The sequence below is a fragment of the Pomacea canaliculata genome, linkage group LG8 (assembly GCF_003073045.1).
Source record: "Pomacea canaliculata isolate SZHN2017 linkage group LG8, ASM307304v1, whole genome shotgun sequence".
Classification (NCBI taxonomy): Eukaryota; Metazoa; Mollusca; class Gastropoda; order Architaenioglossa; family Ampullariidae; genus Pomacea; species Pomacea canaliculata.
Window position 1 is genome coordinate 9,155,383 of NC_037597.1, and position 26,389 is coordinate 9,181,771.

Consider the following 26,389-nt stretch of genomic DNA (forward strand, 5'->3'; position numbering starts at 1 on the left):
CTATCAATAATCACCACATGTTGTTCTTGACAAAAGTTGTTTTTCAGTTCAGCTCAAAAAAGGCGCAATTCGCAAGATTTGAGTCAATGAGACCACCGATTCAGGAACTAGCAGAAATCGTTGCAGACGATAACTGCGATATCACAAGGGAGATCACTCTCGTCAAGCCCATGCAAGAATGGTGGCGGGGGCTTTTCCGCTCGTGAAGCTCGGATATCTGGCCGTCAAGCAAATAAGCAAGCCATTAGCAAACGTAATCAAGCTACGAGCCAAGAAACATCCTTTCTTCAGAAAATATGTTTGCATGCCTCCTGCTCAAAGTAACTATCCATTCCATGTCTTTCGTATAAAGAACAAGGTCATTCCTGTTCACAATTATGTACTTTGCCTTGCCTGTTGTTTGATCGAAGCTTTGTTATCAACTAGAATAAAAGTGTTAGAAAAGTAAAGATGGCATAAAATTAAAATTATTGACACTGAAGCGAACGTGAACACTTGTTTGTGTTAACATTTTGTCAAACCCTGTGATTACCAGATACTTTTCTCTTTTTCATTAATCATGATGCAACCATATATTCAGAATAGTACACCTCCCTCCCCTTTTAAAAAAAATGCACTTTAACGTACATTGTATGCACACCCCAGTCATACAGAAATATTACATAACAATTTTCTTTTAAGCTGAGACTGAAACTTATAGTACAAATGTGTTTTCATAAACTTCCAATTCAACAATGTAGAAATGACTTGCTTTACATTTACCTGATGTTTGCAAGTTGTAATTACAGAATACTTTATTTTTATGCAGTTTACCATTGGATGGAAGTTAATGTTCGTATGAGAATGCTGGGTCTTGGGAAAGCACAGAGCGTGGAAAGATTAAGTGAAGAAATGGCCATCGAATTGGGTGCAGAAATGCTTGGGGAGTTCGTTATCTTCTCTATGGCGGCAGTTACAGTTGTGCTCGAATACAAACGTTCATCTAAAAAAGAAGCTCTGAAGGAAGAAAAGCAGAAACATGATTTTCTCATGCTTCAACAGAAACTGCAGGTCAGTTATATTTTCCTTCTGTTTCCACTGCTGGTTTTGTTTCCAAACTTTTTCTGCAAGTTCAGTTACACTGTTTTCAAACTTTTTATGATTGCAAGTGCAGCATTTGAAATTTCATTCGTAATAACTCCAGCAAAATTATGTAGAGAAAAGTTTTAGAAAATTTAGAAGTAACTCCTATTTATTTAGAAAAACAAAAATTTTAGGTTGGACTATGAAAAGATAAGAGGTGTGCTCTTTAACAGGCATTCAACAGAGATCTAAGGTATAAAATTGTGTATCTTGTGATCACTTGTGTGATGGATTTGGTCTATGTAGGAAGAATTTCATTTATTATTATTTAAATTAGAATTTATATATTTTGAATATTGACATTTTCTTCTTTTTTTTTCAGGACCTTGACTTGATTTGCATGGTTCAGGAAGCTCAGATACGAGAGCTGCAACGATCTGTAGATGCTTTAGCGAGTAAATCTAAAAAAAAATGAACAAGACTTAAAACATGATTGTGATTTTAAAATCTTTTTTTTTTTTTTTTACAATGTGTGGATGCTTTTTTCTGCTAACTGAAGAATTGGAGACTGTAAAGAATATGGCAGTAGATTATTTTTTGTTTGCTTTATGTAAAGACTTTGTGAAGAATACTGAGAAATAAGCTGCAGTCTTTTATGATAAACTTCATTTTGCCATCATTTACAATCATTCATATCACTGATATAGTATTAGTAAGTGCTAGTCACCAATAGAATTGCAGTTTTGATTGACAGCTAATTTGATGCCAGATGTAGAGGTTTCTTTTAATGTAGAATATGCTGATTCTACTGCCACTAAATAACCAGTTCATTAGTATTTACCTGTGCTATTTTTAAGACAATATTCATTAACTATAATGTAAAATTTGTTTCTCTGAAATCTTAAATTAATGCATATAATTGTGTAAAATGCATCCAATATGAAATGAATGCTAATATTCATCTATGCATGTTCATGGAAGCATCAAAATGAGAAAGAGGATGCATATGCAGTATGTATGTGTTCTGGGTCTTTTGAAAGTGCATGTATTTTTCTTGATTCTAGCATTATCAGCTAAAACGTAATCCTTTTTACAAGTCAAGGTCGGATTATACTTATTTCAAAAGATTTGTTTACAGTGTAAAATAACTTTATGACCTTTAACAATTTATACTATTTGAAAAGTGTTTTTAGTAAGATATGAGCTTAGGATATTCAGAAGTTAATTTTTAATTATCCCAGAGGGCAATTCAAGACAATCAAAAGAACAAAAAATACCTGCAAACCCAACATACTCATATCTGCCAAATCGACTCATGCATTCATGATTAGGACAACTCCATTTATTTGCACACAGTAACATTCAGAAGATGCACGGCCGAAACAACAAAAAACAACCTCAGTATGTTGGTCCTCCATGCAGGTACATAGAATCAATGAAAATATTCTCTTGACAGGACGTGTCTGTCATCACGAATGATTTCAGACCTTCTGAAAGTGTCTGCCTGTGATATAGAATTTGAAGAGCACTCTGGGCTGTCCCAGTGACTTTAGAGCAGGTGGATACAACATCATTTCAGCTGCTCTTGTCCTTCACTGATAAACTGTTGTTAAAACATAAATGAGAAAGACAGCATGCTCTCTATATGCTATCTATAAAAGAGCTAAAGAAATTGCTTGGAGACAGAGAAAGACTTCAACATCCAGAGAAGAAATGGGTGCTGTTGAGCCTTCTTCAGAACAGAGAAGTCTCCTATTGAATATGGTGCCCCAGGTATTTAAAAGTAGAGTCAATTTCCACCTCTTTGTTATGGATGACACTTCGTTACATTAGCCATCATTGTGGAGACTATTTTGCTGTGTAACTTTTTTTTTTGGCAGCATAGCAATATTTATGATGATGTAAAATGTGTTTATAAAGAGGTGTAATAATGCCTTTCACTCCCTGTGATGATTACAATTGACAATATGACAAATTAAATGATAAACATCATCCAATTTATATGAAATCATGTTCATTTTTTTTTAACAATTATGTTTTTTGTTTGTGTATGTATTGCCTGTAAATTAGCGACATTTGTTGTTGAGTGAGAATTTGGGCTGGTTTAGGAGTACTATAATGGTGGGTTTGGGTTAGCAGTCAAATTAGTGGGTATAGGAATTTTGGGGGCTGTGGATGGCAGCCCTGTTAACTGGGAGCCTTTGAGTTACTAGCTAAAATATTGAGGAAACAAAGACTAATATGCTGATTTTTTTTTTTTGTGCTTTATAACAGGTAAATACACTCAAAGCGTTCACGGTTTAGATACCCTGAAAAAAAAAAAAAACTGAATTTTTTTTTTAAACTTACAGAAGACTTGTTAAAACAATCCATATCTGATATAACATTTCCCATGTATAAATATAAATCATCTGAGTAATCTTATGCAAACTAATATTAGCAGACCGCTTATTTTAGGTAAGTTATAGTTTTAGGCACATTAACACCAACGGCGATTCACATGCAGTCTGCACAAGGGAAGTAAGTCTTCATATGAGCGGAAGTATTCAAACCAAAATGGCAGCCTACACAGTGTGCATGTGTTTTGCACGACAGTGTAGAGATCTTCGTATTTCTCGAAGTTTTGTGAGGTTTTTGAGGCATTGTGAGTATTCAGATACATTTGTAACAAGACGATTGAAGCATACAATTCCAGCACAGATTAATTGTTTATATACTACCCAGGCTACAGGAACCACCAGAATAACCGACCAGTTTCTCAAGGAGAAACTAGCTGCAGCCTCCAATGACAATCCACCAGATGACAAAAATAAAGAAGGTAGTGAAAATGCAAGCGGAAAGGGTCAAGAGCCAGGAAAAGATTCAGATAAAAAAGGTGGAAAATGGACTGGAAAGAATGCGTGGAAGCTTGGGCTTGCCTTCCTTGGCGGATGGTGTTTGCTAAGTGGCGGTTTCTTGATATACGCCTGGGGTAGGTATTTTAACTGTCGCTAGTAATCCAGCATCAGTTTTAAATGCGCAGTTGCTGTAAACTATCAGATAAACAATTTAAAAAAATGATATGAACATTTGTCACTTAGATGGACTGAATGCGAACGTTGTCATTGTATTTCCATGACCACAACCCACAGTAAATTCTCAGCTCTCCAACTGATTTAACCAAGGATAAATAATTCATGATAATAAAAAGATGCAATCGTTATAATAATGTTGCAAAGCTGTTTTAGTTCTGATGAAAGTGTTATTAGACTACATCGGAATTAATCAGAGTATTAAAATTTTTTATTTTATCCTGGTGTTATAAACTGAGGATAAACTTCTGATGATAGTCACCTTATAGAGAATTTTAAAAACTGCTAATGCAAAATTAAACATTTTGTTTTAAAGGCTTACACGATTTTTAAATTTGAGCTTGATATTATTTCAGGTTCTCCACCATTAGATCCAGATGGCAAAGAGGCAAGTGTTTGTTTTATATTTATATATGACTGTTAATTGTTAACATTTTCTTTCAAAAATAATAAGAAGAATAAGAAGAAGTATAAGTGGAAATTTATAAAGCACAATATCTCAGCCGAAGGTGGACTCATTGTGCTGAACAAGATCACAAAATAGTAACAAAGATGTAGAGTGGAAAACAATGCTAGGAATCGCTACGTTCCAGGGCGATCTTTGTAGATTTAATGGTAATGACTTCAAAGAATAAGGTTAGTGACATCAGGAGAATAATCTTGAGAATATGTAATAGTGATATCATATGAGAACTGGAAAAAGATGATCATCACTTCAGTTTGTTCAGTGCAGCTCAAGGTTGCTGTCGAAGCAAGTGATGCACGGCAGAATTAAATCCAGCCAATAGATCCAAACAGTTTGCACTTCATAATAACATTATATACAGTCCTGTTGCAAACTAGAAGAGGGAAAAAATGCAGCAGAAGCGCATGTTAACATGAAGGTTCAACACTTTTATTCAAATCAAAGCATGACCACAAAACATAAACAAAATCAAGGAGAGCTGATACCCTCAGCCTGTTAGGTGAAAGGACAGAACTCTCACATTTTTATTTTTTTTTTAATGTATTAAATGGAACTTCTAGCATTTGTGGGCAGCTGAGGCACAGTGGCTTAGGTGGCTGTCGCCACGACAGTGAGAATTGGGTGTTGTGAGTTTTTATCTTGTCTCCAACTTACCTATCTCTGAATGTGACATCTGTTTCAGGGCTGATTGTTAGTGGTTTTATTTAGGTAGTCGGGTTTCCTCCACCCTGTGTGTATGTGTGTGCGTGAGAGAGAGAGACTGATAAGTTATGATTAAAATGATGTTGAATGAATTTGTAAGATGCATTTGTTGCCCACTGATAAGTGTCTATTTATGCATATAAATGCTTTGAGTCCATCTTTTTTGGTAGGATAAGGCACACTTTTAAATAAACTATTATTATTATTGTTACATTTAGATAAAAATGTAACGATACTAAAGTGTGGGTGTGTTAAATGTACATCAAAATTTCTGCTACTTATGACCTTATAATTGACTTTCTTTCACATGCTTTCATATGTGTGTGTGTTTTTTCTTTCCAGGTAGAAGATGAATTTAGCCAGAGTAAGTATTTTTATAAAGTCATGTTAATTTAGAAATCATAGTTGATCAGCACTATTATTTGTAAAATGTAGGCTTATCTATATTATAGAATAGTTTTATTATATTTATAAAAGGTGATTCAGAAAGAGATCTTTATGCAGTAAAAACTTAATACTAAGAAAGGGAATCTAAGGTAGTGGGAATTAGTTGATTTAAACGATGAAGCCATACTGCACAAGGGGTTGGTGGGATAGAGATAAATTTAAAACTAAGTCTTCATGCACAAAGAATCAAATTAAATTTTATTTTATTATAACCATTTTTCCTGTTTTTAAAAAAAAATCATAATTAGAGAATAACTGTTCACTAGAATGATAGAATGTGCATTATTTATGTTGTTTTCATTTTGTTTTTATACCTCTTTATTTCCAGTGCCAAAATTCTTAGCTATGTTTAAAAGGGCTTCTAAAGAGCTCAATCTCTTCACAAAGGTAAGAATGATAATAAAAGGTTTCTTTTGAGTGCTTAATGTATAAATAACAGTAGGGTTTGGCAGTAGTTGAAAGGAAAATATATGATTGTAATTACTTTTTAGTTTCCATTAGCATTAATGCGTCTTTGTTATACCTGCACACTCTTGTTTTCTTTTAGCAGGTAGATGTTACGCACCAGATTCATCTATAATTTATAGTGTAAATGATACACCCTTCAGCGTTTTAAATGTTCATTGTCCTGTATGCATCATTGTCATTGCCATCCTTGTTGCCAGCCCATAATTACTCATGCAAGAGAAATCTATAGCTTTAACATGCATTTATAATTAAATCTTTAATTGAAGATACTATTTTTATGCATCCAGTTGTCATGTAATGTCACATAGAAATTAGATATACAGACAGCCAGTAACACCTGATAGCTTCAAAGGAGGGGAACTATTATAGTACTGACTTAATTATGTGCTTGAGGGTAAAAAGATCTCTGGCAGTAATTTTTATGTACATCTGACCAATGCTCTAAGTTTTCTTGGAGCATCTGAGTTATATAGCCAAACCCAACAGTTAACAGAAAACTGGTAACTTTTAACATAATTAATGCTGAAATATTAATATGGTTCCTAGAATTTGACCAGCTAACATTATAGTGTTATTAACAGAAAATCAAGGAGCCTTCAAGAGATAAACTACTTCCAGATCCTCTTCAGTACCCTTATTTGCAGCCACCTTATACTCTTGTTATGGAGATGACAGGAGTTTTGGTACACCCAGATTGGACAGTAAGTTGCTTGAATATCACAGAACTGTTCTCCTGTGGGACACATTGCCTTGTTGGTGTGTTGCATTAGCATGTGTGAAGTGCTCAAAATCTATTGCAGGTGCTATGCCACTCATTTACAATAGCAGCTATTTAAAATGTTGGTTCATTTTTGAAATTCTGCAAACCCTTATTTTTTGTTATATAAATTGACATTCATTTCACTTACTATCGAACTTCTATAAGTCAAAGCTTCAAGTGACAGATGAAAACAATTGAATTACAGAAGGTTTGAATTAAGGGCTGTGGGGGTGAAGTACACGATTTTACACTTTCTGAGGTATTTTCAAGTAGTTTCAACATGGTGACTGGCTTAAAATTATTCAAGTTGTGTAAGTTTTTGGCTTGGCTGATTCGAGCTACAGAAGTTGAATATGCATTGCTGTAATGGAAACCAACCAATTGATGTTTAGAATTTTGACTTATAGAAGATCGATTTGCAAAAGTTCGACAATTGAAATTGAGGTTGAAAAAGTATGTTCAGTGTTACCCATGTGCTTGCATGCACCTCTTGTACTCCAGAACTGTTTAGTGGTTATAGAAAACCTTTCCACATTGTCTTTGTATCAGAGTATTAAAATGCTTTGCCCCATAATTTAGATGTCTAGAGTGGAGGTTTTTTAAAATTATGGTCTAGAAATATGAGCTTCAGGCTGACATTTTAAAAGAAAGTAACTCATGCTTTCCTTGGTTGCACTTGGTTTCTAAAAGACAGAGGTGTAGGTTTGAAGATTTCCTTTGATTTTCTTGTATATTGCTTATGATAAATTTGTTAAAAAAAATACTAAATGTCTTTTTTTGTGTTTTCAGTATGGCACAGGATGGCGATTTAAGAAGCGACCAGGCATTGATTATTTCCTGCATCAGGTGGGGCCTCCACTGTTTGAAATTGTCATCTACACTCAGGAGCAAGGAATGGTATGGACTAACGTCTGATCTTAACTGATCACTTGCCATCCGAAAAAGTTGTTCAGTATTTTTGAACTATATAAAATTAAAGTTTAAAATTAGAGAAATGAGAAAATCAGTCTTCCTTGTTAAAGAAAAGATCTAAGGAAAGTTTTAGTTGAAATTCTTTGACCTATTGAGATCTTATAAAGTTATCACTGTTTTTGTGCATATAGCTATAATTACTAAACAGGAGAAGAATTCATTTGCATACCTCACCAAGACAACAATGTTAAATAATTTCATTATCTCACAGTAGAAATGGTTAAATATTCAACTCTCAGACTAAAACATGAAAAATAGACATTACTTATTATATGCATGGATTCAGAATTTACGATTTGTTGAGACTTTGGCTGTCTTAGTCGGGTGCCTTTGGCATTTAGTCTTTAATATAACACTGATCTCCTGAAGTCTAAAGTGTTTGCCTGCATAACAGAGACATCAATTTAGGCATGTTGAATTTTACATTTTACATTGCATGTTAAATTTACATTGTAACATTTTACTGTTACAGACTGCAGATCCCCTTGTGTCTAGCCTTGACCCAAATGGCTACATCATGTATCGACTATACCGGGATGCAACTCGCTACCAGAATGGACATCATATCAAGGTATTTATGATTGATGAAGTTCCAACATTGTTTCTCTTCTGCTTTACCATTTCCTAGGAGAAATTATTTATTGTGTATATTGAAACATTTTCCAAACATGAATTTGAGATCGCTGGCTTGGAAGAAAAATTGTAGTTATAAGACTTCATGGTCTACATATTATTTGAGTAGACCTTCGCTACCTTGCTTGTTTCAGGACCTCGCTTGCCTTAACCGTGATTTGTCAAAAGTAATTATGGTGGAGTGGAACCCAAATGCGACGGAACTTAATCCACGCAATACTCTGTTGATTCCTAAGTGGACTGGAAGTGATGATGATCGAACATTGATTGATCTGGCACATTTTCTCAAAAGTGAGTGCTGTTCACACTGTTCGTGAAAGTAATCTGTAAGGATAGTGTGGTTGAAGTGTGAGGGATAATATGCATGCATGTGTGTGTGTATGTGTGTGCATTCATAATCCGCATAAATGTACAGGCATATGCAGACATAATTGTTTTATATGTGTGTGGATATTTTGTTTTTTTAAAAGCCTTTGCATCTTCACTGAGTGCTCAGTATCATCAAGAATTGGATTATATAGTATTTCCTTACCTTACCTAGTTTTGGAAAATTTTGTTGAGAAACCGCGGATCATTACTAATTAATTTAAACTTTTAAAAATATATTTTGTTTGGTATCAAGCAGCTGACAGGTGTGCTGTTTCTTGCATCTTCCTGCCTCATTTTACGCAAGGGATGCTATCCATTTTAACTCTACTCTTTGAATACCTTCTGTTATCTTTAATCAAATTACCTCCCTTAGCTTTACATCTATCACTTGTGTGAGTTGTGGTATGTGTGCATGTTTGTGTGTGTAAATGTGTTTGTTTATGCATGTAAATCAAAATGTTGACAGTTTCTTAAGTCTTATTGGAGCAACTTCTTATTGCAAAGCTGTTTATTAATCCTATTTCTTTAAAGAAATATTGTGTCAATCCCATTCAAATTGTTCTCCCTACAGACTGGCAGTTAGGGCTGATAAGATAATTCTAATTCATAGTAGTAGAACAGAGTGGTGGCTCTTCATAATCGCTGATTTCTTGTAGAGAGCGAGGAGGATTTCAGATGGGAATTGAGAACATTTCATCGGTCATTCAATGTATTCATCTTCACACTTTTGAGTGTTACCATGCCATAAATCATTAAGGCTTACTGTCCACATGAGATTTTAGTTCTGTAGAATGGGCAAAGAGTGTACTGTATTTTGGCTAGCTACTACCATGCACAGAGATGAAACTTCAGAAGTTTTTTTTTTCAGTGAATTTTCTCAGAACTTATCAGGAATGCATGATTGAATGTCACATGGTTTTCCCTTGACTGATATTTGTCTTTTGGGGAAGCATATAGATAGATGTGGCAGCTGACAAGGCCTGCTTCTCGCACTATTTTTGGGTAATAGTCAGCAGGTCTTGTAGAGCATGACCAAAATGTCTTTGAGGTTTGTAATTCAGTTCTTTCTCTGGCTGCCATGGAGTTTACATGAACAAACCAAAACAGCTTTCATCGCTTGTAGAGGTTCCTGGTGTCCTACAAGTGTGGCAGCCGTGCTTAATACAAAGTTATTAGTTTTTATGTTCTCCATATGAGGTTGGAAACAGTCTTCTCAGGTACTTGTTCTCAAATGCCTGAATCCCTCTCTCCATTTACATAAGCAAGAGCCCACATTTCCTATCTGTAAAGCAGGATCAGAAATATGAAGGACTTTTACAGATTGTACTTTGTAGCAAACCTTATGTTATGGCTGTGCCAGACCCTGTCCATCCTGTCCATTGCTGCAGATGCCCTGATGCAGATATCTGTCGTGAAGCTGCCATCCTTGGAGAAGGTGGCTCGTAAATGCCTCTTCATGCAATACTCTGTTCATGTAGTTTGCTGTTATCAGTGCTGGTCTCCATTCCATATGCATTTGAACTGTCTGATGGGCATGGAGAATTTTCTTGGAGAACATCATGTGGGAAACCTTCCATGCCCACCACACTTCCTTTTCCATTGCTGGAAGGTCTTGAATGTTAAATAGTGCAGGTGATAGGGAGCGCCCTTGACATATTCCTCCATGTGGAAGTAAACTCCTATTAGTTAATCCAGCAGTACTGCAGTTGTTGAGCTATTATACAGTGCTTCAAATACTTGGACAAGGCGTTCTTCAGTGTTAAATGTGTGCATTACATGCCATTGCCTCTTGTGCCAGATTCTGTCAAAAGCCTTTTTAAAGTCTATATATATAAAGTTGTGATAGCGGTCCTGCTGATGCTGAATGTGCTTATCTATCATGATGTGACAGTTAAAAAGCTTCTCAACTTTGCTACTATCTGGTCTGAAGCCATCCTGTTATTCTGCTAGCATTGGTCAGAGTAGTGAGATGCGGTTCTGTATTACTTTCAGCATGACTGATGCCAATAAAGGTTGATTCTATAGTTCTGACCACTCCTTTTGGCTAGTACCAAGTTGCCGTCCTCGAATTCCTGTAGGGATATAAGTTGTTAGTTAAGGTGAGTCGCTGGCTGAGCTCAGACTCAAGGAGTCTGAGGCCTCTGTCTCTGGATTCGCAAAGGCCATAGGCGTCTGGTTTGACCTTTAACTCTACATTAGTGTATGAATGTCGAAAGCCACATTATTTGTGATAGAGAAGATATTTATTATTTTATAATCCATTACTCTCTGTAATGACCTTTTTTAATATACACAAGTTCGCATACGTGATGGGGTTTAGAAGAGTTATAAGCACGTAAATAGGCAGGAACAAACAAGGAATCTCCCTAGAAACTGGACAGAAGATAATGGTCATTAGTGACGCTGGGAGCTAGGAGACCATATTGATGCGCGTTCTTTAGCACGTGGAGGTCGTTGCGCCATCTTCCCTGCAGACTCCTGAATAGTTCATGGTTCCGTCACTCAAGCATCTAAGCCTTGGCAGACCTGAATGAAAAAAAAAAAGACTGGGAAATCCACAGCCGATCTTTTCATTCACCGGCACGTAACAATTTTTGTGTACTTTTTTTGAGGTGGGGGAGAACGTCTTAACATTCATGGCGGTTATTTTAAGATTAGACCATGACTAGGCTCGAAATTTGTAGGTTTTTTTTTTTTTTAAAGGATCGATAACACTTACACTCGCGCAGACAATCAATCATACAGAGCACCCAATCCTCATGGTTGACTTTGGAAAAAAAGTACAGGAAGAAAAGAAGCATGCTGTAATATGCATCAGCGATCTTATCAGTATTTTTAAAAAAAAACCACAAAAACGTGAAGACTGTTTTCTGCAAGAACATTCGCAGCAGACATCAATTTTTGTGTTGCCAGCACAGCACTGAAGCGACCTTACACCAGAAAGGGATTCAAGGCTTCGAAGCAAAGCGTTGCGAATCAATAGATTATTTGTTTACCTGACAGTCCTTTCCACCAGCAACCACCTTATGCAACCAGCTCATCGCAATGCTGTGATGCATGTCTAAAATGAGTACAGTTCACTATTTTGCAGCAGAGTACGACATTCAGTTTGTTCCTATGCATTTTGCTGCTGGTGAGCTGACTTCACAGAATACCTTTAGAGTATAGCTGGACGCTGGGCTGTTGAGGTCTGTCACAAGCTGGTAACATTGCTGAAAGTAGACAACAATGACAAGTCGCCTTCTGTAAGGAGACACAAATAGACAGGTCAGGCAGTGGCTGCATGCACTGTTGTAATCACACGGCAAGTATAGACAGGTCACGCAGTGGCTGCGGTCCAGCAGTTCTGTCAGCCTGTTAGCACGATGATGGCCGAAAGACCTTAAGGTTACAGTGGCCTGGCGCTTTGCTCTAATGGCGACCAATTAAGTTCGTATCGCTACTCAATCACTTAATGCATTGTCATATCCCAGCGAGAGAATGATTGAGGTTGGGGCGCGCATGTCTGTCCGTACACTCGTTTCGCTCCCTCTGTTAGTCGGCTCCCTTTGCCTCTGAAGTGCTGTATCTGGGTATTCATTGGTGGCTTTATACTAGGATGTAGCGTCATCCAATAAACTAACGGATCAACAGGCATATTTAGGTTTTGTACAACGGGCTATGCTGAGTTTAAAAATGTAAAGCAATCTGCAATGAGGCGAAAACCTCCCTTTTTCTGCCCCAAAATGCAAAAATCATGTTTTTTAATTTAAAACTAAATGTTTCCTTTTTTTAATGTCAAAAGTTCTATATTTAATAACTGCAAGAGAAGATCAGTTTCTGATAACATTTGCACTGAGACAATAATTGTAAGTCGGAGTGAACAGGCATGTTCTCTGCAGTCTGACATCTCTGTCACCCTTGGCACGTGTTACTACTCGGAGTCCGGAGATCTGCTGATGTCTGGTGTGGATATAGTGCGCACTATTTCTGCCGGGTTTCCTGCGCTACCTCAAGTCAGATATCTGAACAGATCTCTTCTCGAATTCATCTTTTCCCGCTCGCCATCGACCAGTCTTTTCCTGTGCCGAACCCGACATTCGTCATGCGCAGAATTTTCTGTCTTTTATGTCTGTTGTTGTGTCTATCAGGTTTCTTGCTATGTTTTGGTTTGTGTAGTTAGCATGCGTGTTATATACATTTTGTATGTTGAATGTGTTCTTTCAATGTTTTTTTTTTATTCAGAAATTGTAAAGCGCATTGAGTCGACAATAGAGGAATGCACTATATAAACTGCAGCATTGTTATTATAAACAGTTCAGGCACCGGTTTTCATTTGCAGTCAAGCGGTAAACAAAAATTTTGCTTGGTCTGAAATGATGGCAAAATTCAGTCAAGCAATGTTCGAGGAGTTGTTTGACAGGTAGGAGCAGATAGCTGCTATGGTAACTGAGCATTGCTTGCTGTGTTTTTAAACATTTGGCGGCATTACCGACAAAGCGTGCTGATTGACAGTTGACAAAGGCACGCGAGAGTATGACGCTGTAGAAGTTTATAAGAGTTGTAATTAGTTGAGAAAGACGTGTGCTTCTGCAGTGTTCCCGACAACCGATTTGACCTTTGAGCTTACAGGAGAATTTGCACACTGTTGACAAGAGAACGTCGCGTGTCCTGCAAGTCAATTGCGGCTAAAAGCTCACGCAAAGATTCAATCAATCGTAAGGAGATGTGAGGGACGGAGACTGAAATATTTAGTTCTGTTGGCAGATTTTACCAATGGGTAAAAGAAAAAGTAATAAAAAGCCCTTTTAACCTGCGGTAAGGATGGGACAAGTGGAGACAGACAAGAAGCGGGATGTGTCTGGACCATTGAACGGACAGAGGAAGAGATGGTGGGGGTGATGAAGATGGGTGGGTGGCGAGGAATCACGCGGAGAGAGTTCCAGTTTGTGAACATTATGTCAGCATGACCAGCTCAGGCAGCGATAGGAGACAATATTGCTTATATCACTGGACATTTCGATGGTCATCCTCCCAACGACACAGGCAAAAGACGTATGGCTTCTCTGTGTGTGGACCAGTAGGGCTACCTCCTAATAACACATGTGTGTGGGTCAAATGCGAAGAAAATTATTTAAAAAAAAAACCTTTTTCATTCCCAGAGAATATCTGGTGTTTGAAGGATAGAACGCACTAGCAAACAATAAGCATTAAGAAAAAAACTTTAAATGCCAGACTGTTATTAATGATGTGAAAATTGAAGAAAAGAGATGACAGAGAGGAACAAAGTACGAAAATAGTCTGGGTTAATGCTTCATACAGGCTGTCAGTATTGACCGCATCAAGTTTCTTGCATTTTCCTCGCCTTCAGGCCGTTCTACACTTATTTCAGGAAGAGGAAAATAAGGTGTAATGAAATCGCCGGTTGATTCTTTTATCATCGTTATAGATTGCAGGAAGAATGGCCTGAGGGTGGTGAGCCGACTTCATTATAAACCTGAAGTGCTTATTGCGTGCGTGTAGGTGTGTGTGCGTGCGTGGTGTAGGGGTGTGTGTGTGGTGTAGGGGAGAGTGTGTGTGCGCGTGTGTGTGTGTTATGAACGGTTTCCCAGAGCAGCCTCGTTGTCGTGGGTGAACGAGAGGGGAAAAGAAGTGGTTGAGGGAGTGACGAGGCGAGGATTAGCCTGAGTCAGTAGCGTACCTCCACAACGTTTGCTGATTGGCAAGAGAGATCAATCATGGTGTTAATCCAATATTGATGAGCGCGGCGTAATGGCGTAGTTCTGTCATCAACGAGAAATCGAATTACTTAGCAAGTCATTGAGCCTGGGCCACGAGGTGGACAAGCGACCTGTTTACCGTGGAGGAGCGACGCACGGAGAAAACCAATTAAAAGCAGAATGAAAGAAGACGACTAGGAGGAGGCGATATATATATAAAGCTTGTCTTATTCCCGAAAACTAATCACTGTTCGTCGTCTTTATATTTTCTCTCGTTTTTCTTCTTTAACCCCATTCCTCCTCTCTCACTCTGCGCGCATAGTTTAAAGATATGAAAGGAGATATGAAAATTAGCCTTTATGTATTGTAGCTTTAAAAAAAAAATGTTTGTAACTCGAGAAGCGAAGAAAGTAGCTACACTCGGGACAGGTTCGCAGAACATCAGCTTTGACAGAATGCTTGTCTGCACGTTCTGCTATTTTTCTGCTTGATGCTAATGACTGATACCTGCGCGTGGATACAATCGTCCCTCAGTACCCGCGGGGGATTGGTTCCAAGACCCTACTCGCATGCTCTGTTAATATAAATAAAATAGCTTAGTGTTTGGAGGGTATTCCTTTGCAGTATGGATGTAGTGCAACGCTCGGCGCATCACAAGTTCAAATTTTGCCGCGAATGTGGAACCAGTGAACACGGAGGGTCAACTCTACACCGTTTTTTGTAGGGGATCGACGTCAGGACTTTTCGTTAATCCCAGCTGATGTGATTATGTCTTATTTAAAAAAAAATAGTTATCTCTTTTACTTTCTTTGGTGCGCGCTCTACGTCCATGACCGTCACCATTACACAGCAGCAATGACAAACTCACACACACACACCGCCATGCACAGGTTCTCTTTCTTTTGCACGCTTACATTAAAAGCCGTATTACAAGTCCTATATCTGGGTTGTTTTTCACCGGACCGCATGTCGAGTTGATGAATGGGGAGTCAAGCATGGGCAAAATGATGGCGAGGAAATAATGGCTTCCTGTCATTAAGCTTGCATTGAACTCGCTTTAAGAAACCGATAAAATCAAGACGGTACAGCATTGGCGTCAATGAAGGGAGGGTCCTCCTGTGTCTGCGATACACCCACGAGATTTCCTCCTCTTCTGTAGCGGCAGCTAAAGAAAACACTTCTCCCTTTGCGTTTCTCATCGCAATTTTAGTTGAGGTGTTTGTTTAGACTGGTGAATTTTGCTATTTATTTATTTATTTTATGAATTTTTTTTAGATGGTCGCTGTTCTGGTGGTATTAAAGGCATGAAGGGGAGAACCTGTGAGTGCATATAACTATCTTCTCTCTTGTCGTCTCATGCTCTGAAGTTTATCTTGCGATTTCGATTTAGTCTTGAAGGGAAAGATTCCGCCTTTTCCGTCGAGTTAGTGCAGCCTGGTATGGCCTACAGCACCCGAACGGTATTTTTCGCAAGAGTTGCGAAATTTCAGAACCTGGACCTTCGATTTCTGTCCCCTCCATCCGTCTCCCCTCCCACATCCCCGTTCCATTTGTGACCAGGAACTGACACCACGTGAAGGCCGGATCAAGCTTGCAGTGTTGATTGGAAACCATGGAGAGGTCGGCGCGAACTGGCGCTGCATCACGCCACGCGGCCAGAGAACTGCTGTGGTAAGCACACGTGGCCAGTGTCCAGAAAAACGGCGACTTCAAGCCCAGAGACTCAGAATAGCGGACAGAAGGTTTGTGGGGGTGGGGGGGTGGAGAGAGAGAGGTCAGCAACGATGTCTGACAGTTGACTCTCTTATCATAAGACCTTTGGCGGTCTCATAAAACTCGTCAAGTTTGAACAAGTGGTGAGTCTGCTGGAAATTGTTGTGCGTTTTAAGAGATGTTTGTTTTCGACCCATTGAAAATTCAAATTCTCTCATTGTTATTTACATCCGTCAGGAAGTGGGAGGTGGGGTGGGGTTTGTTGGTGGTGGTGTTGCTTTCATTGCCACTGTCTTTATTACACTTTTTGCGCAGAATTTGGTATCGGGTCACGTGATGGACGAGTAGAAAGTGAAGGTTGTAGTTGAGATTCAGGCATGATCATCACTAAGGTGTGGGTGGAAGCTATGGGACCACACAAACAAACGAGTGAAGGAAAGCGCGCTCCTGGAGACAAAAGCTGTTGACTACTAGCTATGGCGTCCAAGAACAAGAACAAGAGTAGGGGGGAAGAGATGGTTATGGGGAAGGGAAGGCACCGTAGTGCATTCGTTTCAAGTATCTGACGAGGGGGGACTGGAATAGGATACTTCGGATATTTCAACAGCAGGCTGTGTATGTGCGTGTTGGTGAGTGGCGACTACCCGATTCTTGATAAACCACTCACCCACACCGTTGTCAGCGTTCGGAAATTCCAGTCCTCGTTTCTGTCCCCCCACCCCTTTTTTTATTATTCGCGAAGTGGGGATTGGAAAATATTTCTTTCTTCGATGCTGCTTTATTTGATTAGCTGTCTACACAGAGCCGGCATCATCTGCTTTAGCGATCGTTGCATTTCAGTTGAACCTGTGCCGAGCACGGTCGTCACAGAGGATACGATGAATGGTCACGCAGAGGATGACGTTGAAGGACATAACAAAGATGCTGCTGGTGGTTGCCATGGTAAACGCATTAAGGTGTGGGTTGCGCTGGGAACCCGACTTACGGTTTGGTTTTCGTGTTCCAGCTTGCATCAAAACAAATATTTTAGAAGGACTCCATCGGTACCAGACGCGAAACAATAAATAAAAGATATTCAGGCAGAGAGCCTGTCAATAATTGAGCTGGAATATGGGTGGCGATAGATATACGCCCAAGACGCAGAGTGGTAGACGATAAAACTTGACGACGAAAGCGAGATGTGTGCTTGGTGGCAGCTGCGCTTGACTAGATAGTGCCTTTGCACTTCATAGTAGTTATTGCTTTTTTTTTTCTTTAGATTAAAATTATTAAAATGTTAAATGTTGGAAGCAATGAAAATGTGCTTCGTCAGCAAAGAACAACAACATCATGTCTGGAACTGCATCACTTATTGATGATGAGCGTACTGTGGGACTGTAGGCAAACCGGATGGACGCTCTTGGTTGCGCCGGTTTCAAGTAAATTGCTGAAGACATGCAGTGTGAGTGGAGAGGTTAAGATATGAATCACTTCAAGGAGATTTGCGGATCAGATGGCGCCAACAGGCCGCTTCCAAGGCGACAAAAACTCGTAGAACTGCCAAGGTCGGACATCACTTTAAAACGACAAGAAATTAGTTTAAGAGAGCGTGTCACAGAAGTATTATTAAAATGTAACTGAAGATATTCGTTTGACATGCCAATTGGAGCGGGAATCATAAGTCAGCAGAAAGCGTGACCAGTTACTGCCAGGATGGCGGACGAGGACGGTGTTGGTTGGCTGTCTAGTGGCGTGCTGTTGGTGTTTTCTGATGCAGTATTGGGAAGCGACTGCGAAGAGTGCAAGAGTCGATGCTTTCCACAGAAATGATTATGATATGACGGGACTTTTATTGATACAAATCCCACCCCCCTCCGTTTTAAAACTGTTATTTGTCATGACTTGTCGTTTGATGTCTGTTATTGCTCGCCCTGCCCCACCCACCCCGGTTTTCATGCCCTCCGCTCCTCCTTCTTTTCGTCCCTCGAAGACAAGCGCAACGACAAGCAGAATGAGAGGTCGAGAGGTAGCAGAAAATATGGCTGGGCGTTTGTAACCATCACATCTTCCTCTGCCCATCATTATTTTCGTCCTCATGGCTTTAGCGCATTTATTATCGACGTAGCTCGCTAAGTCTGGTGGGCTCGTGCTGCGTGACGTGTACCTCGCAGTCTGCCACGCATGATGGGAAAGAAGTTGGGGAGGGCCTGAGACAAGACTTGCCATAGCAAAGAAGGCTCCAACCGCCACCATAGGGCATGGTCATGGCTGGCAGCGCAGAACTCAATCTCTCCCTAGCCCCCATCCTCTCTCCCCCCCCTACCCCGATGCCATCGTGGGAGTGAAATAGATCGCCCTCAGACATCTGCGACAAGGCAGGCGACATTGAAGACGATGGTCTGCAGATGGAACCTAACCTGTGCACCGCAGCAGAGATAGAGCCACGCTGCTTATTTTGTTGTCGAGTGTCCTTACATCCTCAGGACCCACCTATTTGCTCTTTCGATCAAAACAGCACAAGGGTTGGGGGATGACGATGGGGGTGGCATTGTGCAACATGCCAAAGACTCCGTTCACGCAGGGCGCGCGGTGGCATGACAGGTGACTGCGGTGCGGGGGCGGGTGTTGTTTCGGTGTTGTGCGATCGCTTGGTTACCGCATGCTAACCGACTCCGCGACATGTCGGCACGGAATCCATGCGCCTGGAAATGACGACATCACCCACGTCAAGGTGCTTTGTCTTTTTGCTGACTTTGACGTCGCGCTTTCCGTCATTGTATAGATTTACGTCACTTGATCATGTGGCGGCTGTCATCGTCTCGTGCTGTGTGTGTCCACTTTCAACATGACCGGCTTCGCATTTCTTGCTGCGCGGCTTTTTTCTTTCAGAAAGTTCCAGAACATTTACAGTGAATGGAGTTGTCGAGAGAGAGGGTGGTAGAGCGAGAATGGTGAAAGGGGTGGGGATGAGGGGTGGGAAGAACGTTCTGTGTGTGTGTGTGTGTGTGTGACTTCGTTTTGTTGTTGTTTTTTAGTTGTTTGTTTTCTTAAGAAAAAAAATTTTGTTAGGGATTTGATTCATAACCTTTGGTCAAAGCTAGTGGTTGTCACGGTTGTGATGATTCATCATGAAGTGTGGAGACAGTTTGTCTCCAGCCACTCGTCGACGCGGCGTTGACAAGTTTGCTAAGTGATGCGCCTGTTAACTGTCTTTATATGGCCTGTTTGCTATTCATTGCTTTACATTACAGTCCAAGACTTGCTACTGTAAGAAAAAAAAAAAAGAACTTTCTGAGCTCTGCTTTTACCCAAACTTCTTTCCCAGTTTCAAGCTTTAGTTCTCTTGTCCCATTTGCCACCATCCATCGCCTTTCCTGTCTCCTTTTCCTTTGGGAATCGAATTCGAAAACAATCGTTTTATCGCGGGGTCGCAGTTTGGTCATAGTTCTAAAAATAGTGTTCGTTTTTGGTGTTCTGTTTCTAACAATACTTCTTCCATAAAATCGGCGCAAGTTGAGATTTACGAAATGGCCGGGGTCGCCCTGCATGATGGCACTCTCTAGAGATCATCATCATTCGGTGAACACGACACCGCTCGGTGGAAAGAGTCTGACGAGAGGGAAGCCATAGAGTCTTGTAGCAGGTAGACCGAGGCAGGTGCGTGTCTCCAGACAGGCATAAATAACGTTTGTCTGGAAACTTTAAAACAACTTTAAGCAAATCTCTCGGGAGATAATTCTCACGCCCCTTCTAAAACAAATGTTGCTGATTATTTTGGAAGGGATGGAGTAGTTTTGGGGGTAAATATTGTCACGATCTGCTTTAAAAATAAAAGACTTTTGTTTATCTCGACTATTGGGAGCTTTTAAAGATATCTGCCTCATTTCTTTCATAGAGAATTCTTTCTTTGCTTTTTATTTATTTATTTTAGCTGTCTCAAAAAACATTTTAATAAACACCATGTGGAAGAAAGCAGTTTCAAATGAAAATGTTTGAAAAGATTTTCATCATCTTCAGTTAAGTTATGAAAAGATATCAATAACACATTGGTGAAGGAGTGTTACTTTTGTGGGAGAGAGAAAGGAGTTTTTCTCATTGCAGTTATCAGCATCTCACGTTGATATGTTTTATTTGCCTTCGTTTTTCGGGTAACTTCAGCAATTTTTCATCTTTAGTGATTTTGGATGGATTATTACGGATTACCCTATGTTTTGCGACGGATGTCGATATGAGGCTAAATTTTAAGACCCGACCAAGCAAGAAAAAGCGGTCGTGAATGACCAACCATCGGCTAACTTCATTCACAAGCAAGGGAGGTGCTGGGAGCGATAGAACTCGTTAATGCTTGTACAAAACTAAAGTGTACACAAGCATGTAGAGTAGGAGGTGGAATCGACTGACCTCCAAGTATTTAGATACCTCCGAGGTATTTAGGCGTTTGATCTGTAGAATGGACTTCAGAGCAACACAAACACCGTTTTATTCTAGTAGCGAAAAAGGAAGTGAAACGGAATAATTGGTTTCTGTCAACAGCGGTCTGTGTATTCTTTCTCCATGGCGACTAAATGATTTTGGCCTTCTCTCCATCGTAAACTTTCTTCTGACAGCCGTGATATTGTTCTTGTGTGAAAGTCTCTGCCAGTGTGTAATTCAGAACTTAATGAGCTTCGCTAATACTCAACTAGGATTATTTTTCTTGTTCCCATTGATTCTGTTTTGTTTGTTTACAGAAGTTTTCAAATATGAGATTGTACAAGCAGATATTGGACGACTCTCTTTGTGCTGTGTGTGTGAGAGAATGAGTGAGTGAACATTCTTTTCAGGGTGTGCTAGTAGCTTTGTGCACTGGTTAGAGGGACAGATAAACGGCAAAGTTACAAGTCAGTCACCCAGGAAAGCTGACTTTCGGTATGAATGCAGCTGTGATCATGATGGTCATTCTAGATGTCTGTTGCAGCCATCGCATCCAGTGGTGTGGAGGACGTCCGAAATGTGATTGAGTACTACAGTCAGTTCGACGACCCCATCGCTGCCTTCAGAGAAAATCAGCGTAAATTGCAGGTGAGTGCGTTGTGCTGGTTCGTGCAAGGTACCCTCAGACAAAGATATTGGGGATAGGGGGAAGAGGTGTATATACGAAAGGGAGAGTGGGGATGGGAGGATGAGAGACATCTTTTTGCGGATGGCGTGTGGCAGGCCTTATCACGCGCCTCACACCTTGCAGCACCATGACCACAACGTGCAAGTATGCTGTCAAGGCTATCAAGTTTGCTTGCTTAGTCGAGATTAGCCGTGAGTCGTCTTCACTGCACTTTCATTGCAGAACGACCTGGGTTCCAGCAGACATGGCAGGCTGTTCCGGGTTGTTTTGACTGTGAGCAGAGAAACTGCTGTATCGAGCAAGTTCTTTTCCCCCTTTGCATCCCACCCACCACTTCACTTGTAAACAAAAAATAGTTTAGTTTTTATTTTAGGAGTTGGGAGTTAGTACTTAATTTTCGGTTTACTTTGAGTAGAACAGAGATAATGTGTGTGTATCAAGTATGCTGATTTATTATCTTGGGTGTTGACAGGAAGAACAGGAGCGCCTTGCTCAGGAATACAAGGATAAGGAGGAGAAGAAGTCCATATGGGGTGGGCTGGGCCTTTTCAAGCGCCGATGACGTGGGAAGAACACTTATTGTTCAGATATGCCGCAGCGTTCTCCAGCAGCCAGTATTCCTGCGCATGTCTCAGTCAGTAAAAGCGAATTTCCAAATCTTCGAAGCTTAGCATACAGTTAGTGAAGTCAGGGTGCACAGGGCGGCATGGTGGAAATGTGCTACTTATCTCGGAAAACCATCTGCAGCATTTTGAAAAATGTATACACAGCTTTTGTGGTATGTATACACAGCTAGGTAGAGAGAAGCCAGGTGTAATGCTTAAAGTGTCACGCTACATGGAGCGTGTCAGGAAGGAAGTGTTGATTGTTTTGTTCTCACCTTCAGGACACGTTGTTTATCATTCATTCAGACGTTTAGGGTCTACATTTCTGGCAAGACTGCAGGAAAAGTGTAGGTACGTGGTATAGTCGTCAAAGTATCCAGGTAGAAGAGTATTTTTTGGTCGCATAAGTATTTCTAGTTTCATGGCGTATCGCCATTTTGCTTTTCATGTGTGTGTACTGTATATGTGGAAAGGGGACATGATAGGAACATCGGTCAGGCTTTGTATGTGACTTCACTGGGCTAGATGCTACGCTTCATTGGACAACAGGAAATAAACCATGAGAACAAATTTGTAAATCTACTTTCGTTTAGTCTTAAGGATGTTGATGTTGAAATTTGTTACGGCGAAGACCACGTAGTTAGTATCATTCCGTAATTGTTGGTCTCAGTGCCAGATAACCCTTGCTGCGTTGTCGCGGATGTAATAATGTGTACTTGTGTCGCAAAGCATCACGACCTGCATACCAGTAATGCGCTGTCCAGTAATGATAAATGAACATTGGGTGACAGACATGTCAGTGAAGGCCCATCTGCTCCACCTGGGAATAGCCGAGTCTGCATTGAAGCTAAAAGCCGTCGGTCCCAGGCCTGGACTGCGTCATGTTTGGATCTCCTTTCCACAAATACACTAGTTTTTTACGAGCACTTTTACGTTATGAGTGGACGTACAAACGGTCATCAATCTTTGCCGGTGGACTCGCTTCTAGATGAGGCCAGATCCGTAGCGGTCGGCACGCTGCACGGCTAACACATAGCATGCAACTAAGAACTCATAGAAAACAGACACAGGTCAGGTTACACTAGCTGTCCAGCTCACGCCTAGCGACATCTCGTGTACTTGGCCCCTGACCCCGGGCGAGCAACGCCGCGAACTCTTGCTGCAGTCTATGGGGCGCCGAGAGGAATTTAAAAAAAAAATCTCTCTCTAGCTATAGAATGATTTTATAGCTGTCAATTCATTTTATACCTACAAAATGCATTACAAAATGCTTTAGACAATTGAATTCTGTAGTTAAAGAAGGTATTCTACAATGAAAGAATACATTTTATAAGTACCATGAATCTGTGTACACGTCCGTGATAAGTACAGAATGCGTTCTGTAACTACAGCTGAATACATTTTATATTTATAGTTCTGTAACTACAGAATGTATTCTATAGCTAGAGAGAGAAAAACTCGGTAAAATACGAAGTATTTTATTTTTATTATACTCAAACTGCTATCCAATTCATTTTATATGTACAATTCCATTCTATGGCCACAATGCATTCTAGCAGCTATACTATTCTGTACTTACTGTATCTACCAAATTGAATTAGGAACGAGGCTGGCTCATTTGCATTCTATTTTTGTTGCCCGCGAAAAGAAAGATCAACCAATCAGCGCTCTCGTAACATGGCCTTACGTTCTTGTGTGTGTTTACTTGCTAAGTAGAAGTTCAGACATCTTGCCGGAGAGTCGTCTGCTGTAACGTCTTAGAACAATCGCAAAAAAGGTCAGCCAACTCTGTGACAGACAGTTTGAGATTGAATGAAATTGTATATATAAAATGAATTGGATAGCACTTCCTCAGTATAATATAAATACGTCGGTTTTTATCGAGGTTTTTTTCTCTCACTATCTACAGAATGCATTCTGTAGCTACAGAACTGAATTGTATAAATATAGAATTATTCTGCAAGTATAGAATAAATCGTATAGCCATAGAATGCGTTGTGTAGTTACAGAAATGTATAAATATAGAATGCGTTTTATGGCTAGAAAGAGGTAATTATAGTAATTCCCTGTAGGCGCCCGATAGCAGTGTGGCTGGCTGGCTGGTTGTGTCAGGCCCGGTGTGCGGCTGGTGTTGCGGGCCACTGGTGGTTGTGTGTGATGATGGGGAGACTGAGTTGTCGGCTGTAGCTGCACAGCGTGATGCTCTCACTTGGCTTGGTCTGCTAGCTTCACACTTATATCTACGTGTCCTACAAGCGTCCCACTTTCTCTCTTTGTCACTGTTGACTTCTGCGAGACATGCCATGGCCAGTTGTAACGCGTCGAAGGAAAGGAAAAAATGATTTTGTACAAAACATTGTAGCTGTCATGCATAAGAAAGAAATTTAATTGTATATTGTCTTTGTGTTTGTGTCTACACTTGTGTGACCGTCCGTGAAAACGAGTGAACTGCATTTGCCATGAAACTGGATTGGATGTTGGTAAATGGTTTGATTTGTGTGTAGTTTGCATTTAGTGTTTTTGTTTAATGCAAGTTCTGTGCTTTAAAAAAGTGCAAATGAAGATCAGTGTAACATAAATTGAAATTATAAAAAATAAAGTGTTTTGGCTCTGACACTGTACAATATAGAAAAGTTAAATGCGATCCGTTGGATTGACGTACCGTGGAAAATACAGTATCTGCTATGAATGGTCTGCCAGGCACATGACAAATAAAGAATAAGTGGTATTACTAAAACCAATTTATTATTTATTGGGAAATTTTAACAAAATCAAACAGTTCAACGAATCGACAGTATGAAATGTCAAGATATTTGAATTATGGGCAGTATCATATGTGAACTGTCAGTGTTGCACGTGGAAAGAATGTGCATGCTGTTGCTGGTGAAATGTGAGGTGATCGTGATGTTTTAAATACGTGTCTCACCTTGTAGTTTTGGTTGCCTAGGCTAAATTTTGAGAATGTGAAGGGGGACTTTTTTTGTTTATTTGTTTCGGTGGTTACTGTGAGAATTCCACAGCCATATTCAGTGAAGATTTCCCAGCACATTGCTGAGAGACGCACTTGCTAACAGGTATCAAAATACAGTGTTGAAACAAAAGTTGTGGCATATTTCTTATCTGTGTGCGTGCGTGTGAAGGGAGAGAGAGAGAAGACTGCACAAGACGTGGAAAGATGAGGGAGGAGAAGAGAGGTACACAATGTGCACCTAATCAATACAGAGGCATTGGGCCAATGAGGCACGTAACAAGGGATAAATTTGCTTGGTGAGTGCTGTGTGACTTTCCCATGGCGTGGCCCCTTCCTCCATCCCCACCCCACTTCCAAAAATGCCGCCCAGGCATCCTCCTCACACGGCAGCTGCGCCGGCGCGGTGTGCATCTGTGCAACATGCTGCGGCCGCACTTGGCAAAGTCCCGCGCAACGCGAGTTGCACGTGCGTGCATGCGTGCGTATGTCAGGCAGCTACAGCCACTCTCCAAGTGTAGCAAAGTCGTCCTCGAGATTTTCTAAGTGGCTGCAAACTTTCTTGGCAGCTTACTTACCTTCAGTACTGACAAACTTACCTTCATCGCTGCCTTCACTTCCGAGACGATTCCGGTGATCAGCTGACCCCTCCCGTTACAGTTCAAGCTTCGTTGCCGATGAGAAGGCCGAGGACCAGGAAAAGATAAAGGGTCTCTGTAAATTACGTCACCTGACATTTTTTTTCTGACCTGTTGAATTGTCAGAAACGGGCGTGTCGTCTGCGGAGATGTTAATGCGAGGATTGCTGCTGGAGGAGATATGTGACGGAAGGGATTTGTTTATGTTGACGATTGTCTCCACATCCTTTCACCTTGCTCTGTCCAGTGAATGGTCAGTGAGTGACACCTGAGTGAGAAGGTTGTTTTTTTTTTAATCAGTTGGCCTCGCGACCAGACTTACCATATCACCTTTACAAAGCAAGGGAAGTGGGACATCACCATTCATGCTTCTCCAGGTAAAGGGTTTTCTTTTCGCGCTTCTTTGTTTCACTATTTTATGTCGTGAAGCATCATCGTTCATTGTCATCAGCATCATCCTCGTCGTCGTCAGTTTTTCTTTTTTAATCAGGAACTGTACTCCCAGGCAAAAGTCATGTTCTTGGTGGTGGTAGTTTTTTTCTTTTCTTTTTGCACCACTTATCAAGCTTGATGAAAAAGATTTCGCAATGTAAGAAATTCGTGATGCATGTGTCTTGCAATCTGCTGGATAAACGATATAGTGCCAGCTAGGTAAACATGCCAGATAAACGATTCTGATACATTATCGTTCAAAAAATATCACAAGGACCTCGGTTTCTTGTGCCGAGCTTGAGCG

At 40.3% G+C, this 26,389-nt stretch overlaps 2 protein-coding genes across 2 annotated transcripts; both read left to right on the plus strand.

The window, feature by feature from the left end:
• The first annotated feature begins 148 nt into the window (after positions 1-148).
• Positions 149-3,065, plus strand: LOC112570777 (putative OPA3-like protein CG13603). Its single transcript, XM_025249397.1, has 3 exons — positions 149-320; positions 809-1,050; positions 1,445-3,065. The coding sequence occupies exons 1-3, from the start codon at positions 179-181 to the stop codon at positions 1,535-1,537; spliced, it is 477 nt and encodes a 158-aa protein (XP_025105182.1). The 5' UTR covers positions 149-178; the 3' UTR covers positions 1,538-3,065.
• Positions 3,066-3,461: 396 nt separating this feature from the next.
• Positions 3,462-25,148, plus strand: LOC112570775 (mitochondrial import inner membrane translocase subunit TIM50-like). The gene is made up of 10 exons (XM_025249394.1): positions 3,462-4,033; positions 4,490-4,521; positions 5,644-5,665; positions 6,077-6,135; positions 6,798-6,917; positions 7,766-7,873; positions 8,421-8,519; positions 8,716-8,872; positions 21,299-21,402; positions 21,915-25,148. The coding sequence occupies exons 1-10, from the start codon at positions 3,595-3,597 to the stop codon at positions 22,002-22,004; spliced, it is 1,230 nt and encodes a 409-aa protein (XP_025105179.1). The 5' UTR covers positions 3,462-3,594; the 3' UTR covers positions 22,005-25,148.
• The last annotated feature ends 1,241 nt before the right edge of the window (positions 25,149-26,389 follow it).